This window comes from Aythya marila (assembly GCF_965140915.1).
Source record: "Aythya marila genome assembly, chromosome: 20".
Classification (NCBI taxonomy): Eukaryota; Metazoa; Chordata; class Aves; order Anseriformes; family Anatidae; genus Aythya; species Aythya marila.
Window position 1 is genome coordinate 5,841,320 of NC_139061.1, and position 17,883 is coordinate 5,859,202.

At 44.1% G+C, this 17,883-nt stretch overlaps 1 protein-coding gene across 1 annotated transcript; it reads left to right on the forward strand.

Annotated features, from left to right (window-relative positions):
* The first annotated feature begins 1,898 nt into the window (after positions 1-1,898).
* Positions 1,899-17,861, forward strand: VKORC1L1 (vitamin K epoxide reductase complex subunit 1 like 1). The gene is made up of 3 exons (XM_082776536.1): positions 1,899-2,116; positions 12,525-12,634; positions 13,329-17,861. The coding sequence occupies exons 1-3, from the start codon at positions 1,923-1,925 to the stop codon at positions 13,553-13,555; spliced, it is 531 nt and encodes a 176-aa protein (XP_082632662.1). The 5' UTR covers positions 1,899-1,922; the 3' UTR covers positions 13,556-17,861.
* The last annotated feature ends 22 nt before the right edge of the window (positions 17,862-17,883 follow it).

A 17,883-nucleotide genomic window follows, 5' to 3' on the forward strand; every position in this document is an offset into this window, starting at 1 on the left:
CCTCTCTTTCCCTTATTCTTGGCCTCCTTCCATTTCGTCTGCTTTCTAAGCAGCTCTGGGGTTTGGGTTTTGTCAAATGCCTGTGCAGCGTTATGGGACTCGCACTCCAGGCAAAGAGCAAGTAATTCACTTCAGCTTTGGCACTTTCTCTCCAGCAGCTGGCCTGGGACTCCTGCAGACAGCTTGCAGCTCTGTCCTGCTCTTGCTGATGTCCAGGGGGCTCCCAGCCCTCGGTATCCGATGGTGCACGTGCAAAAAAAGCTTTGACTAGACCTTGTCTTTTTTAAGGGCTAAACTATAGGTATGTGAGATTACTTTATTTCTTCTTCTGCAACTTTAGTACATCTGTTGTTCTTTATGTTGCTCTTTCTGTCTCAAACACCTCCACATTCTTCCCATTGCCCCTCTGTCCTTGTTTATATTAATAGCAGAAGACACAAGAGAGAGCAGATCATTTACTTTATAAACTAGTTAGGGTTCAAACAGCTCTTTTTAATTGGTTTTCTCAAATATTTTTCATGAATATCTTTCAATTTCCCATTTTGGTGGCAGAGATATTCCTGCTTTACACTGAAGTCATTTTGCAACACATTTCTCTTTGAATTAGCTTTGTTTTGCAGAACAATGAAGGCATGAATGGCAGGATTAATGGGATGAATGCTGCCATTGTGCTGTACCATCCTGCCTTCCTTGGGAAAACTTTGGAGGTTCCTTTTGTACAGATCCACTCCTCCATCTGCTAACAAGTGGCAGAACCTGGAAGGGAAGGAGAACCAGAGGGCTGTGGCCATCCTCCAACGCAAGCAAGAGCAGCATTTGTGGTGGGTGCCTACAGTGGGCAAAACCCAATGTATTTTCAGCTGCTAGGTGGGTTGTGCGTCTGCAGACTGGAGATGTGGGCCAGTTTCCCAAACTCCAACTGGACCAGCACTGGGGCAGCTTTTGACAGAAGCCCGTGGGGTAACTGAGAGGAGATGTGGCCCTGGTGGTTGCCTTTTACCAGGGTTATATGTGGGTACACTGTGAATGCCATCACCAACCTACAAGGACATTGAGACCACGGAGTGTGTCCAGAGAAGGGCTACGAGGCTGGGGAAGGTTCTGGGACACAAGTCCTGTGAGGAGTGGCTGAGGGAGCTGGGGGTGTTTGGTCTGGAGAAGAGGAGGCTCAGAGCAGACCTCATTGCTCTTTGCAACTACCTGAAAGGAAGGGGTGGGGAGCTGGAGGTCGTCCTCTGCTCACAGGTAACCAGTGATAGGACCAGAGGGAATGGCCTCAAGCTTTGCCAGGGGAGGTTCAGGTTGGGAATGAGGAGACATTTCTGCTCAGAAAGAGCAGTCAGGCACTGGGATGGGTTGCCCAGGGAGGTGGTGGAGCCACCACAGCCCTTGGGGGTGTTTAGGGGCTGTGTAGGTGTGGTGCTTGGGGACGTGTTTTTATCTCTGGGGGCGGTTAGGGGCAGGTTGGTGATGCTTGGGGACACGCTGCAGTGGTGGCAGTGCTGGCAGGGGGTGGTTGGAATATCCCGTAGCTCTTTTCCAACCCCAGTAACTCCCTCAATCCATAACGTGTGAACGACGACAGAACCCCAGCGCCAAGCACAGGACTCTATTTCAGTACCACATACAACAAAAACGACCAAAACCTCCTTTTCCCTCCCCAAAACCCGCTCTACCCCCTCCCTCCGCCAGGGGGCGCCCCCCTCCCTCCTTCCCTCCCCTCACGCAGCCCTCCCCCCTATCCCCCCTCCCTCCCCTCCCCTCCCTGACGTGACGTCGTCGCCGAGCGCCACGCGTCGGGCGCGGCCAAGCGGTGGAAGGGAGGGGGGGCGGAGCGAGCCAATGGGGTGCGGGCGCGCATGCGCGGCCGGGCGGCGGCGGGCGCGCGGCGCGGGCCGAGGAGGAGGGAGGGCGGGGGTAAGATGGCGGCGCCCGTCCTGCTGCGAGTGTCGGTGCCGCGCTGGGAGCGGGTGGCCCGCTCGGCCGTGTGCGCCGCCGGCATCCTGCTGTCCCTCTACGCCTGCCACCTGGAGCGGGAGAAGGGCCGCGACCTTCGCTACCAGGCCCTGTGCGACCTCAGCGAGAGGGTCCGCTGCTCCGCCGCCATCACGTCCAGGTGAGGGGGCTGAGGGGAGGCGGGCAGGGGGCTGAGGGGCTGAGGGGAGCGGGCCTCAACGGGCCGGGGGGGGGCGATGAAGGGCGTGGGGGGCAGCTGCTGAGGGGCAGCCGAAGAGGGTCGCGGCCTGAGGGGCTGGGGGGCTCCGTGTGGTGCCGGTGCCCGCCCGGGGGCTGCCCTGTGGTGCCGGTGCCCGCCCCAAAGGGGGTCTCTGGGCGGCCCCGGGGGGCTCGGTGCAGGGAGGTGTGCCTCAGCAGCACGAGCCTCGCTCAAAGCTCTATTTATTTTGCCAGTTTCCCATCAGGAATTATTTTAGGGGGTGTTTTTTAAAGGTACGTGGTTTTCATCTCTGTTAGGAGAGTTGGGGTGTGAATTTCAGAGTGCTGCTGGCTTGGGTCGTTACCTGTCAGGTAACTGGTTTGCTCGGTGGCAGCAGGGAAAAGGCGTAACCTGCTGGGTGGTTACTGGTGCCAGCGGTGTGAGGGTGCTGCAGGAAGTGCCCACGGGTGCCATTTGGCTGGGAAACCTGCCTAGGAGCACGCTCTCAAGTATTTCAGCCAAAAAAATAAGGTGATTTGTCCAAAGACATGCATATACGTATGTGTGTGCATATACATGTCTGTGCATATGTATGCGGAAACAGGCAAAGGTATACATAGGTAAGGAGCTAAGAGCAGGAGTGTTTAGGTTGTTCAGCAAAATTATGTATTAAAAGCTTATGTTTTTGTATCTGTACCTTCAGTGGAGTGTTTTATGTCATTTTTTTTCCCCTTCTCTTGGTGTAATCTGCACAAAAGCCGTCACAATTCGTGTAAGGGCACATTCTGTATTATCGTAACAAAGTTGTGGGTGAGAACACGCCCATAATCTGGTAAGGTGGGAGCTGGTTAATCTGTTTAGACACAGCATACAGGGAAATCTTACTGCTGAAATCACTTCTGGGGTGACATAGGCGTAATTGTCTTAAGTTACGGGGAGAGGTGTATCTGGGGATGTCTGAGAAGAGACTCTTGGGATTGTACGAGGGCTCTAACTCTGCTTTCGGTCTGTCATCAGACAGTCTTTAGTTTGCGAAGGTAACGAGCTTGGTCATGGCACTACTGGCGAAGTGTCCTAAAATTCAATGTTTATATCGAAACAGCAAGAAGGCTTCAATATGCCTGCCTGGATAGCTTAAATTTATAAGTTAAAATTATGTGTGGGCTATGGAGAGTAAACCCTGTGAGATACTTTTCTCACAGCTCTAGAGGTGAAAGAGAATAACGAGGACTCAAGCACCTGAGTAGCCTTGGCAGTGGTCTATTCGTGTATACAATTGGCCCTTCAGTAGCTTGTTGTTATTGTAAAGGCTGCTCTTGAGACTGGGAATTTCAAGTAAACAGTTTTAATATGTATTTACCGAATGCTTTGAAAAGCAAAATAGTTCTAATTATATCTGTAGATATCTCTAATTATAGAATAATGCTGTGTAATTATAGTATTCATTGGGAATGCTGCAGCAGAAATGTTGTGTAAGCTGTGGTAAGACCTGTAAATACTCTACTGCAGGAGTTCTGTATAACAACATGAACGTTTAGGGACAAAATCCGCTGAAATCTCCCCAGCAGTTGCTAGGAGAATCATGCTTAACGACTGAAGTATTGCAAATGTCAGGATAGCTCATGATAATTGAAGCAGGTGGTAAAAAGAGTTTGCGGAAAAAGGAGCATGCAAGTTCTGCTCAGTCAAACCTTATTTGGAGACGAATGTGCTTCCAGCGTTGCAGGATGCAGACAAAAAAGGAATATTCCTCTAAAACCAAGACAAGAGGGCAAGCTGTTGAATTTTGAAGGAAAACGAGGATAGAAATTGTATTTTCTGTGTTGCCACAGCATCCCATCCATCAATCCTTCTTATGTCCCTCTCCCATTTAATGCCTCTCGTTGCTACCATGTGTCACCAAAGTTTCTCTGAAGCTTGGTTTCTGGGAGGAGCTTCAAACCATAATTCAGATTTCACAAGGACAGAAGACTTTCAAATGTGGTGCACACGTGCAATGCAGATTTAACTTTCAGCTCCTTCTTTTTTCATTAAATTATTACGCTGCCAGTTACACAACCAAGCAAATAATCTGTGATTATGATCAGTTTTCACAGAGTTAAATGGATGGCAGACTTGCTCTTTGTGTCTCTCACCAGCTTCTGGAGTGTTCTTTCGGTTGTGTGACTTTATTTAAGGTAGATTTGCTGATGGAAGTAATGGAACTTGGAGCGTAACAACCTGCACGTTTCAAGCGATGATTCCAGCAGAGGACTGAATTTAGAAGTAGAGTCACGGTGTTGGGCTTAATACTGAATTTGTAGAATAATTGGAGTAAGTTCGTGGAGTCATCTTTAGCTGAGTTATTTTGTAACAAAGTTCTGGTCTTTGGGGAGGATTTTTTTCCACTAATAAGCTGCTGTTATTCCCAAGTCTTGTTTTTAAGCCAAATCTGGTATTGGCACAAGAATGAGAGAAGAAATGCGAAGATTAGCAGTATGCAGAGGGAGGAGCATGGAAAATCTTGTATCAGAGACTGACTCACGCAGAAGATTGTGCTGGAGAGCTACCTTCCTAGTATCTCTGACTGCTCAACATGTTAATGGTCAGCATATTTCAAGCTTTTATCACGGGGAAAGTTCATGACAATGGTTTAGAAAGAAAAACTGTTAAGGACTGCATAATGACCACTGTCATTATCCAGGGAGAGATAAGATGTAGGGAAATAGCAAATGTTTTAACTTGGCAATTGCTGGAGATGCTTTAAGTGGATTGCTCTCTTGTATCTGAGAATAATTAAGTGGCAGGAATGGCTTTATTTATAATGAGACTGGCTAATAGCAGGTCCTAAAAACCTTTTTGGTTTTGCTATTATAATAGTTTCATAGCGGAAATTAAACTAACAAGTTTCAAGTCCTATGGCTGGTGGTGTGGCTTGAAATGAAATGGGACATTTTAGTAGTAACACAGAACCCCTGAGCTCTTTGTTTTGTTTTATATGCCATGGGAGAGTTTTGGGGTCTTTTGGTATGTTTTTGCTTTCTCTCTGGATTAATTTAAGGTGCCTGCAGGACAGATCAGGTTAGTGGATGGCTCTTGCTGAAAGAGTTTTGTACCCCAGATTGTGTTAATGCTGTGACAACTTTAATACAGCCGAAATGAATGACCAGTGACTCGTCACAATCCATCTTCAGCCATGTTTGTAGCTTTCAGGCAGCCGTGAAAGTGAAGAGCTTTGGAAATAGTGACCAACATCTTTAGCCAACTCACTGAATAGGTTCTAGAGTCAAACTAGGATTTTAAGAATCAGTGTTCGTCTGGATAGATGACATTTTAGGGATTCCCTCCTCTGAACTTCGTGCTCACATGCAACATCTTGGATTGCCTGTCGGCTTATGGCTGAGCCACTCTGAAACCCCTGTTCAGATGGGGGTTTTGGACTTCTTCAGCTTTCTGTCTTCTGGGTGAGTGGTGTAGTTGAATTGCTCAGTCTTGTGCTGCAGTACTTCAGTGCTGTGATGAGTGAGCATAACTCCACTGCTGTAGGGCTTATTTGTCCACCAGCGGGTGTTCAGTTGTGCTGCAATGGATTAAAGTTAAAAACTTTGACCAGTGGTGGTTTTTGGTGAAGCACACCTTGCCGAATCTGTTCTGCTGGTACATCTTCAGAGTGAGAATGCCAAGTTGTGAACAACCCTGTTATCCAAGGGAGTGAGACATGGAATAAAGCTCTGACCTCGCAGGTTCCCCTTCAGTTCTGTTGAGGACCTTCCTGTAAACCTGCTGTCTGTCAGGTTTGCTTGGTTCCAGGTTAAGGACATTAAATAGCAGTTACCTTTCACTTTACCAGTAAGCTCCTGATGGCCCAGCACTTTTCTATCATTGTGCCCACAGGGAAGCGTCCTGATGTGTTTGGGGTTGGTAGTTGCAGTTGTAGGTGACTGTAAGGTGAAAAATTGTGCTTGGCTGGTCACTTCTTGCAAACCAGTTTAGGCAAATGGGGTCCATGTGCTTTTCTTTTTGAAATGTTACTGGCTTTGTTAGCCCTTGCTTGTCGGTAATGTCTTTAACCTGAGCCACATCCCTGTTTTTTTAGGCATCTGTGGTCCTGTAGAGAAAGAGATAAAAACTTGATGAAACTGCCGAAGGGCAGTATGTGAACAGCTGGTGGCCATTCAACAGGAATCATAGTTGTTGTTCTCAAACTGCCAAAACAGTTCTACATGAAAATGTGGCCTCCCAAGACTATGCCAAAATCTGTCCTGTGATTTTAAACTGGTTGTTGCTCATTTCTGAGGTCTGCAGATCGTTAGATAGCAGCCGTAAGGATGCTTTGCCAGTTACTCTGTAGCAAGGATTCATCGTTTGTGCTGCCTGAGGGAAGGTTTGAAGATCTCTGGTTTCTTGACTGGGCAGCAGAAATCTGTGTGGACAGAACCCATCTCAGGTCCCGCTGTCAGCTGCGGTGGAGTTATTTTTCTTCCCAGTAGCTGCTGTGGTGCTGCGTTTTGGGTTTGGGGTGAGGATAAAGTGCTTTGTTTGTTTGTTTGTTTGTTTTTCTTACAGCAAAGTTTAACAAAGGGTACAAGTTCCTAAAGCTCTGTAGAAGCAGATTCAGCACCAAAGAGGAGCGGGAAGGGACTGCAAGTAATACTTTTGCCGAGAGAAAAAAGCTGCAGCGTGAGCCAAGGTTATCTGCCCCGTTTGCTGTGCCAGCTCCGGTGCGAGCAGGACTGGCAGGTCCTGGGGGAGGCTGGAGGATGTGAGCTGCAGGGTGATCCAGGGTTATTCTTTGTTTGTAGGAATGCTTACAGACACCCATCTTTGTTAGCTCTGAACCCAGGTGCTCCCAAAGCACAGAAGCTGGCAGTTTGAGTCCCTTTTGTCTCATCCTTTCAGTAGAATATTGATGACTTAATACTTGAGGCCGTTATAAAAGATGTGCCTCTGCCACTACGTATTATAAACCAAACCCAGTACCCTCGCTATTTGAGTCCTTTTATCAACCTTACAGTGATCTGTAATGTGTATCATTGCATTTCATGAATATATTATTTCTGGCTTGTCTGGATTTTGTAACAGTGCCGAGAACGATTTTGCCTGATGCCATGAAAATGGAAAAATGTGCCCGTGGTTCAGCTTTGGGCTTCATTCGTGATAGGTTAATAAAAGATGATGTAGAAGGAACGTGTTGCTGTTGGCTTGTGGGTGCTTCGGTAAAGACTGCTATGAAATAATCAACCACTGTCTGCTCAAGGCTTTGCTGATCTAGCTGCTGACATTTTTTGGACCAGTTTTCTGGTGTAGAGCTGGAGGAAACACAGAACAAAATCCTAGCAGATTGTGGTAAATACTGCTGGCAGATTTAAACATGAAACCAAGTTATCAAAACTTGTAAGTGCTCCTGGAGAGCTTACAAATGGGGATTTTTAATCTGCTTTCTTGTGGCTTCTAATTGAAGGCTTTTACTTAATTTATTAAAACTGTTAGGGCGGCCTGAGTGACCTTGTAACCATGAACTGGGCTTAATCCAAAATCCTCCAGTGAAGCTGTAAAGAAGCTGCAACCAGAGTTTCTTAACATTGCTCAGTATTAAAATGCTCCGGATCCTTTGACCTTTATATCAGCTTTTCACTGAAGGCGATGTGTGAGCATAGGCCAGCCGTGCTGCCCTCCTGGGAACTCTCATTCTGTGCTGTAATGTGTCGCAGAAGTCAGATGACATTTAAGGAAATTTGCATATCACTTCTCAAATATAGTATTTTAAAAATATATTTATATATATATATATTTTTCCTCAGGATTACAAATGGCTAAATGGTGCTTGCTGCTGATAGCTAAATAATTTGTATGGGATGAAAACCAATCCTGAAATGATGGGTTTTAAGTAAAGCGCTGGTAGCCAAGAAGCAGAATTAGTGTTCTTTACTTAGAGTTCCCTGAAAATATCACCGCTTTGTTGATTTTTGTTTGCCCTTTTCATTACAGCTAAGCTAAAAATTGTGAGAGATGTGTTGGGAAAGCCTGCTGCTGCACAAGTGCAGTGTCCTCAGATGTTGAATCTCTTGTGCCATTTGATAATCCGGCCTCCTGAAGGATTTGATGGCCCTTTTGACAAGACATTTAGGAGACAGAACATGAACTGGGGAAGTACGTGGTGCCTTGTCCTGGGCATCTGCTGCTCTGATGGCAGAGCCATGGTGCTGGAGCTGCCTGGGCTTGACCTGACCCAGTCTGTGTTTTTTTGTGTGTTAAAATGAACATACAGCAGCTGGTTCCTCTCCTGAGGTGAGAACTAAGGACTGCCAGGTGAAGGTGAGGCGGGGTGATTCAGAAGCTCAGTGCAAGAGGATGTTACAGAGCTCAAAAGATGTGTTCAGAACGTGTCCAGGTGCACTGAGGAAGGCTTCGAGGCAGGCTACAAAGCATGTTGGTGCAGGTGAAACCCCAGTTCAGAAGTTTCTTAGGGATAACTGAGGTCAAGGAGAGCATCTTGGGCAATTATCTCTGTGTAAAAGCTCTAAAAAGCATCATCTGCTGGTAGCTGTGAGAGCAGGGGTGCTTGGCTGGAAGAAACAGCGCGGTGTTTCCTCCAGAAAGTGGGTGAGCTAATGTGACTCCTGGCTAAATATACACTTTGTGTTTGTTTGACTCACTGTGTTCAGCAGGCTTGGAACTGTGCCTCGTCTTGAGCTAATACTGATAACTCTGACAGCTTCTAACCTGTTAAACGTGGAGCTTGGCCTTTCAGGTGTCCGAGAGTACAGAGTACAGCGTGGAGTTCTCCGGGCTGCCCTTCTCCAGCAGCGTTGTCACTGCTAAAGCACAGTGACACGTTCGGTGTTAGAGCATGCTCCTGTAAGTAAGTGCTGTTCTGGAACACGGAGGATGTTCGTAGTGGTGCGAAAGAGGTAATGATTTAACAGCACCCGATGCAATGGAGATATGTCGCTTGGGGATCAAAATGACCTCGGTTCTTGTCTGCTCTGTTACAAGTGTCAAGTGCACAGAGTTACTGGAGATGTTAAAAAAAACAACCGACGCTTCTGAGCGCTGTTAACTATCACACACCATTGTTTAGAGGGTGGGTAATGACCTTCAAGTCTTACTTTTGATAAAAGGAATGTACATTGTGAATAAAAAGCCACTGAACGCTACAGTTTTAGATGCTGGGAAACTACACGCCTCTAAAGACTTTGTCTTGGGTTTCTTGAATCTGCATTCTGAGAACGTGAAGATCTTCTTGAGGGCATAACTTTTCAAATCATTTTCAAAGCTGTTAACTGCAAATGAGAAAAGAAGCAGGCTGCCATCTTAAACAGAGGTGGAATTTGAGTTAGTTAAAATATGCAGTAAGATGTCTTAAAGCTTTCTTTTAAAACTTCCTTGAAGTTAGTTCGGGCCGGTGTGCGGTTTGTTTTACGTTCAAATAAGAGTGAGACTTGGGTGTGGCAGAAGTCGGCCTGCCACATGTCTTTGTGATACTGCTCTGAATCACTCCAGCTGACTGCAGCTTTATTTCCACAGCAGAACACTCGGCTGCTTCAGGATGGGGAGCCATGAGGCAGTGCCAGGAACAAGTTGGTGGTGTGGAGCTTGTGTTTTTAGCTTACTGTGCAAACAGTTCTTCATTAACATTAACATTTTACCCAGCCTTTTACATCAAAAAAAACAAATCCTGAGCTGACTAATAGTCAGTTCTTGTAAATTAAATCCTTTTTTATAAGGACAAGTTCCTTAGAGAACTTCTGAGCAATTTATAACCCTTGTCCTTCATTGGTTTTACTGATGTTTAATTTCTTTTTTTCCCCTGTTAAGTGCAGTCTGTCTTCTTGCTGTGTTTGCTGTTTGTTTTTAGATATTCAAAGTCAAAAAAAAATCATGTGTGATTTATGTGATTTAGATATGAGAAGGAAAATTTTTGTCCAAGTCCCCTTCCCTCTCCTCTGTTCCAACTGCTTGCAAAATGACTTGATTCATCGTGTGTTTTAGCAAGTTCTAGGACCTTTGTGACAGAATTAGGGGATGAATTAGCCTATTCCGTAGAGAAATTAGTCTCTTTCTTTTTTTTGCATTTGTTTGATGTAGAAAACTTCCCCACACTTCAAACCTTGTAAGTCTGAGAAAGTGCTTTGAATCCTCCACTCCAGGCTTCTCAACCACTTCAAAGCATGTGGAGTAAGATGCGAGGCTGGAGCTGTGCTCCATGGACTGAAATCCAACACTTGATGTCCTTAAAGTGACTACAAGGCCAACAAGATGCTTAACGAACTAGTGCACGTGGAAAAAGCTTTCACCGGGCTCTGACCTTGCAGCTGTAGATGGTGACTTGAGGACACTGCCTGTCGCGGAGGGCTGGAACTCGTTAGCTTTCCATTAACAGCAATTCATTGAATTCTGAATAACTGTAGGGTCAGACTCTGAAGTTTGTGATGCTCTTGAGCAGGATGGGATCTCAGGAGGATGAGAGGGTGGCACGTCGGCATCCTGCAGGTGCTTTGAGCAAGGGGACTGCAGGCTTCAGGCACGTGTTAAGTTCTGCCACCTGCCTCAGGAAGGAGGCCTGGAAGGCTTCAAGTAGATTTTACCCTCACCTGGGGACTTGAACAATGAATTGCACTTGTGGGTAGGAAGCTGAAGTGTCTCTTGATGTGTTAATAGAGAAAATTCCAACTGCTAAATGCAGAATAATGATGCCTTTAATGTATTTGTCTGCCTGTAATACTGTTTTTGGTGGCTGGGCAGCCGGACAGAGTTGTTAGATGTGCTGCAAGTATCTTATCAAATTAAGGCTGAAGAATAAGCAGTTCTCACTTAAAATCCAGTGTGGGAAGAAAGTCTTCTCATAGCTGAGATTCTTCTGGACGTGCAGTATTTCTTTGTAATATTTGTTTATGTCTTGTTGTACAATATTTTGTTTTTAAAATCCCTCCCTTGTGGAAGCGTGGCTCCCTTTGCTCTCAAGTGCTGCCCTCGCACCTCTACAGCCGCTCTTCCAGATCTTTGCTGTCCATCCGTGGTGCTGCTTCACCCCAAGCCGTGCTGTAAGCTCACGGGGACTGCTGGCCTTCCTGTGCTACAGAGACTTGCAACCAGATGCGAGGCACTGTCTCCATGGTAAAGCAAGTGCCAGCCTTTTCTGTGCTGATTGGAGCTTTACAATTATGCACAGGTTTCTCTTCAGTCACTTGCAAGACTTGAGACCCAAAGCATGACCCTTTATTTTTTTTTTTTTTAATGTATGCAGTCAATGCTGTTTTTAGGAATTAGTACATAATTCTACTTACATTTTGGGGTGAAGAGCGCAAGATTTGGGTATAATAGTTAATTGCAGGCAGTTACTAAGCTTCAATTAAAGTGATAAATTTGAATATGTTTTATAAATGTTGCAGAAATGGCTCTGAGGTGAAGTATTTTGGAGATGGTGTAAAGCTGCGTTACGGTGACACCTTTCTTGTGAGAAGAAGCCGTAGTGTGGTGGTGGCCTTCCACCGCTGTCACATTTCTGGTGCAGCGTGTCGGCACGTTCCTGTAGCACAGAGAGCAAATCTGTGGTGTACCTTGGGTCTAGCAGGATCATCACCTCTAGGGTAGCAACTGGAGTGATGCATTGGAGTGATCTGCTTCTGGACATCAAATTACTGCTTTCTAGCACAAGTGCATTCACTAATCTCACCTTTTATCCACCCTACTGTAGCAGCAGCTCAGTAGGGCTCGTACAGCTCCCTGCCTTATCACTAGTGTTAAAAATTACTTTGCTGTTAAGGTGCTTGTTCAAATACAGGGCTCTGGCACATGTGGCCTGTGGCTCCTGTTCTGGTACCATCCCCAGCTCGTCTGCCTTCCAGATTTGGTTCCTCCTAAGGCGTTAGATGGATCGGGAGCCACTGAGGTGCGAACATATGTTCCAACCTGCTTGCTGTAGTGCCAGCGAGGTAAATGCTGGCAGGCAGGCAGTAACAACCACTTACGAGGTTTACCATTTTCCTGTAGCTGTATATCTAGTGAGCATGTGTCCAACTCCTCTTGTAGTAGAGAGAGCTGCTAAAACTATTGCTGGAGGAAAGACGCGGTTATTTGACAGAAGAGCTTTGAATTACAACTTGAGAAAGCAGACGTGGTGTTTGGTGAAGCTGCAATTGTGTGAACTTGAAGCTGTCAGTGTACACATAACTTTGGTCAGCAGTTTGTGGGATAAAGGTGTACCCAGCGCACACCCTGTTGCAAGCTGCCTCCTTGTCAGATACCCCTGAACTTCAGATGGGACCCCCTGGTCCTGTCAGAGCATGTGTAGCTCTGTGTTTTTTTCCCCAACAGGAATGAATTATAAATACTGAGGTAAAGCAACAAGTGCCCCACTACAAGTTAACTTAGTTTCATTGTCTTACAGATGGGGTCGAGGATTCGGTCTGCTGGGTTCCATCTTCGGAAAGGACAGTGCAATAAATCAGTCAAACAGTGTTTTTGGACTCGTGTTTTATATACTACAAATGTTACTTGGTAAGTATTAATGCAACTTAGAGCCTAAAATATATAACAGGTGTATGGTGATAAGGGGAATGTGTTATGCATTGCAGAATCCTCATGATACCAGATAAAATGTGTGTTCTTTTTTTTATTAGAACCAGTCTAATGGTACATCTGTGTAAAGGGCTTAAAAGCCCACATGCTAACAAGAGCAATCTTAATTTTCCTGCTATGCTATTAATAATACAAGTATCAAGACAGTTGCTGCGCTGCTATTATCACTTAAATGTATTTAGCATTGGATTGCAGGATAGAAAAGATGAAACTGGAACATGCAAGTTCTGCAGGGGATATGGGGATAGCAGGCAAAAAGTGCACGAAGTGTAGCAGTGTGTGTATGTATGTTCTGACTCTGTGGTCTGCTCTAAAGCTATTTGTATCAATAGACATAATTTGACCAACCTGTAACTTTCCCAAAATTCAGGAATAAGGAAGAAGGTAAATACTACACATACTTCTTATCAGAGGACTGTTGTGCAGAACCTAGGAGCTCCCCTCCGTGTAGTGATTTATCAGCCATCTTGAACTCATGGTATTTTGAACAGACTTTTATGTCCTACAAACTTGCTGAGTAGCCTTGAGTTTGAGTTGGAGTGCGTAGGTTTTGTGCTTTTTGTGGAAAGGGGGGACGAGAGCAGCAGCAGTAACTCTTTCTCTCTTGTTGCAGGTATGACAGCAAGTGCAGTAGCAGCTCTAATCCTCATGACATCCTCCATAGTGTCTGTAGTAGGGTCATTGTACTTGGCGTACATTCTGTACTTCGTGCTGAAGGAATTTTGCATTGTCTGCGTCATCACATATTTGCTGAACTTCATTCTCTTTATCATCAACTACAAACGACTAGTTTATTTGAACGAGGCCTGGAAACGGCAACTCCAACCCAAACAGGAATAACGCCTGTTTGAACTTTTGACTGACAGTCTGAAGACCCAACTTCCATTAAGTTTATTTTGCAGTAATTTTTTATTCTCCATATCAGACACTTTCCTTGAGAATCATAACTGAATTTTTAATTATAAATTGGAAGGGGCCCTAAATAATTTTTTGTGGTAATCTTCAATTCAAATGTGGTTATGAAAGAAAGCTCTAATACAATCAAAGACAAGCTTTAACTTTACTTTGAAGGAGTTCTAGCCACAGCAAAACCTAGACTCTCCACCCCCTCCACTTGTAAAGTGGGTAACACTTGCTATAAAATATCCTGTATATAAATTCAGGTATAACAAGATGTGATCATGACATTAAATATTCTAGAATAGCATTACAATATTTAATGTTGCCATGTTTACAGTATGTGTATTACATTTTATTTTTTTTAGCTGATGGACTTAGATCTAACTAGGACTTATACTGTAAATAAAATTAGAAATATTGGTTTCATCCCTGGAGAACTCACTGTACAATCAGTTTTGTTAGCCTAGGAGCTTTCGGAGTGTTCAGCTAACAGTCGACTGACGTGATGGAAGAAGTGACCTCTGTAGAGAACACCGTGTTGCTGCACTCGCTGCTAGCGCTTTCACGAAAATGATGGTTGGGTTTTGTTCCATTTTTCTTGTTTCCAGTATTGAGAATGGAATTAAAGCTGAAACCTGAAGTATGTTCATTTAAACCACAATTTCATTAATTTCTGTACAGAATGAAAACAGCTTAATGTGGTCAATAGAAGGTTACCACCGGAATGCTATTTACAGACTGGGGGTTGGGGTATCAAAGAGCGCCCTTTGGAAGGACTGAATTTCCAGGCAGTGCTGTTTCGTTTTAAACTGCAGTCAGACAGGCAGTGTTACTAATGTTTGATGTTACATGAGTGCTGCAGTATAGGATTGCAATTTGCAGTGGAAACCACTGACTGAGCGGGATAACCAAGTAGTGCACTGAATAAGCAGATACTGAATTGATCTTCGTCAGGATCTTCGGTTTGTGCTATATTGGGACATGAACTTTAGGCCTGACACACACGAGATCCTTTGGAAGGGCAGTCTGTTTAGCGGGATAACTAAGTAAATGTGCTCCTGAAAATGAAATGTGATATAGTGCTATCATTGCTCTTTCTAATAACTAATTAAAAAAAAATTAAACTGCAGATTTATGCAAAGGAACAAAATTGTAATGTTTCTGCACGCAGTATTCTAAGGCTGAATGTTAAAAGTGCCTTCTGTCTTAAAATCTTAAACCAAATACTTTGTGTTGAACTTGGCAGACAGAAGTGTCCTTGCTTTAAAAATGAACAAACAACAGTCCCAGAAAACTTGCTGGCCGTAGAAAAGTATTAAGAAACCTATGTTAGTTTTTAGACTGAGAAGTGGTAGCAATATGGTTTAACTCAATGCGATAGGAGGTTGACGTGACTGGGAAAGTAAAATGCTTGTGTTTTGGACTCTGACACCAAAATATTCAGCTACTTTCTGTAATTGGTGCTGTGCTGCTTTTTGCCCTTGTCAGCTTCTAAATACGAAGAGTTCCAACTGCATACCCACTTATTTAAAGAATTAGTTTAACTAATCTTAGGATTTTTTCTTGCACATGAATGTCAAAAAGACACTTCTGTTGTACAGCTAAGTGGATTAAAAACACTAAGTTGCCGAGGATGAACTTGACTGTGAAACATGCAGCGTTCAGTAGAGAAAATAGAATTTTTAGGTTGCATTCAGAAAATAGTATTTAAATTACTACTGAAGTAATTTTCTGGTTTGTATCAAGGATGTAGGTGGAAACTGCTTTTATGTGTAGAGTTCTGTGGTATGAGTAACATCTGTTGCATGTAACACTAAATTACACGTCCCTCTTGTCTAAGAGTTTTAGACGACAATTCATTAAATGCATTTTGTATTGACCAGAGTATAGTTAAAGCTTGTCTTGATGTTTAGTTCTGTCTCTCAAATGCCTTGAACTTTGACGTGAGGGGAGCGAATGGTGTTAAGCTGGTCCCTCAGGGCTTCACTCTGTTCTCTTATAAGCCTTGAGACAATATCACTGTTTAATATGTTGTATAGATTTATTTTGATGCATTCCTGTGATCTACACTAAAGCATCTTTTCATCTGAGGAAGAGGTAAACGTGCTGCCTGAAATGGTTAGTCGCAGCGCTAATATCAGAACAAGCAGCAATGGAGACAAGTTTAATCAATGATTACTTGGTCTGATTTCTGGTTGTAATGCGCACTGAAAAAAAAAAAAAGGAAAAAAACATCAACTGAAAGTATAGGTGTTGACTAACTTCACTGTGTCTTGTGCTTGTCTGTGTGGGCATAGTCTGTTAATTCAGTTTTAGTAAAATTGTTCAGGGCCAGATTTTCAGCAGTCATGTCTGCGGTCCTCGTTTGTGTGCACGTAGGGATCAAATGGAAAATCGCTTTGGTCTCTGGAAGAATTTGCAGCTGTACTCTGTGCACAACCTTGCAAATCTGACCCTTAATTGTGAACTCCTTTGTCTTGTGTGCTTTTCTTGCAGTTACTTTTTACTGGAAGTGATTTGCTAGAAATGGCCCTAACTCTTCTACTTTCTCTCTTGTGCTTTGGAAACGCAGTTGGCCTGAATAAAGGGCAAAGTTAATATTAGCAGTAGAAATTTGGACCTTTTTGCTTCCAGATCTTTGACTCTTTCCTCATTGCTACCAAATGATAGAAACAGCATATTTCTTCCAGTAAAATGGCTCGGGTTGCAATTCGTAACGGGATAGAAATCAGACAAGTGCTTCATGCAACTGCCCCCTGCCTCCCCTCAGCCAAAACAACTGTCATTGCCTACGTGTGATTGATACGAATTGGCCGTTTACAAAACTGAAGGGAAATTCTGGGAAGTCCTGTGGATGCAGTAGAATGGGGAAATGCTAGTAAATAACACTTGGCCTGGCAGAGGGACGAGGAGGCGGCAGTATTGTTACACAGATTCTGGTTGTGGTTTCAACACTTGTGAGAATGGAGGGGGGGAAAAAAAGTCTTAAGATACAGTGCTTGTGATTTTGGGCTGTTCCCCAGCACCACTCCCTGCCTGGCTCTCCGTCCTGCAGGGAGGGGCAAATTGAAAGGCAGAAGAATCTCATCCCAAAACCTGTTTAGGAAGTAAACATTCCTGAAATCCTCTTACTGTAAGGTACTCGTTACTCTTAAAGCCAATGAAGCATTCAAGTCTCGTTTAGAAAGTGAATGTTCTTGGAAGCTTCTTACTGTAAAGTGTTTGCAATGCTAAGGACAGCCAAGGAAACATTCCCTACCACCTTTGATTTCCAAAGTGACAGCAGATCTCTCATCAGGAGATTTCTGCATACTGTAATACACACTTGTTGTCTTCTGTACAGTCTCTTGATCAAAAATATTGACAAGGTGCTTTGGGCAGCACTTGGGTCTCCTAATTAACATTGGCTAAAGTTAAGGAGAGTTCTAGTAACTTTGGTTCTGCCAACGTTGTTTCAAGATGATCTAGAGAAAACTGGTCCAGAAAAGATGAAGTATTCTGTTACCATACAACTGTATTAAGCATGGCCTAAATATTAGGTGTTTGTTCTGTACTGTATGTTCCATCAACTATTATCACTAGTGCTTTAAACTCCAAATTAAACACCCATTTAAATGGAGTCACTGGGCAGATGTTCCTTTTATCAATATAGTTGAGAGATTCTCTATCGGAGGTTTAGGATACGATTTTGCTAACAGGTAAAACAATGTAAATATGTACGAATTCTATTTGTTGCACATAACTTTTTGGTATAAAAAATAAATGTAGAAATTACCTGTGGACGTCTTGCTGCAATCATTCTTATGCTGCATTCATGCAGTCCAAACAAGAGCTTGAATGAACTCAGAGGCCTTTTTGGACTCAGTCTGAGCCTTAGAAACTGTCTTTAAAGTCAGTACTGTAATTCTGTTTCTTGAAATGTACGAAGTTGTGATCTCTTTGAAAGAAATTGTATGCTAGCCGTAGAAGGATTAAAGCCCTTGGGTCCACAGAGATCCCAGCTTATAGAACTTCTGCAGCTTCCTTGTGTCTCGCTGAATGTTGTGTGCACGTGGGGGTGTAAAGGTTGGGCAGCATTGACTTGAGGCTTTACTGTTTACAGTTCCTTAAGCAACATGCAAAAAACGTTAAGTATGTTATTTTTATCAGTTCCTTCTTTCCTTGGTCCTGTAGGCCTGCTTTAAATTCTCTCTGACAAGACCACAAAGTATCTGGAAACTGCTGTATATTGTCCTGGGTTTGGGGTGTGGGGAGGGCAGGGGGTGGAG

Excerpts from the sequence above, each read along its gene's own strand:
- VKORC1L1 (XM_082776536.1), top strand. The coding sequence starts at position 1,923 with ATGGCGGCGCCCGTCCTGCTGCGAGTGTCGGTGCCGCGCTGGGAGCGG. Across the intron at positions 2,117-12,524 it reads TCCGCCGCCATCACGTCCAG|ATGGGGTCGAGGATTCGGTC; the intron begins GTGAGGGGGCTG and ends ATTGTCTTACAG. Across the intron at positions 12,635-13,328 it reads TATACTACAAATGTTACTTG|GTATGACAGCAAGTGCAGTA; the intron begins GTAAGTATTAAT and ends CTCTTGTTGCAG.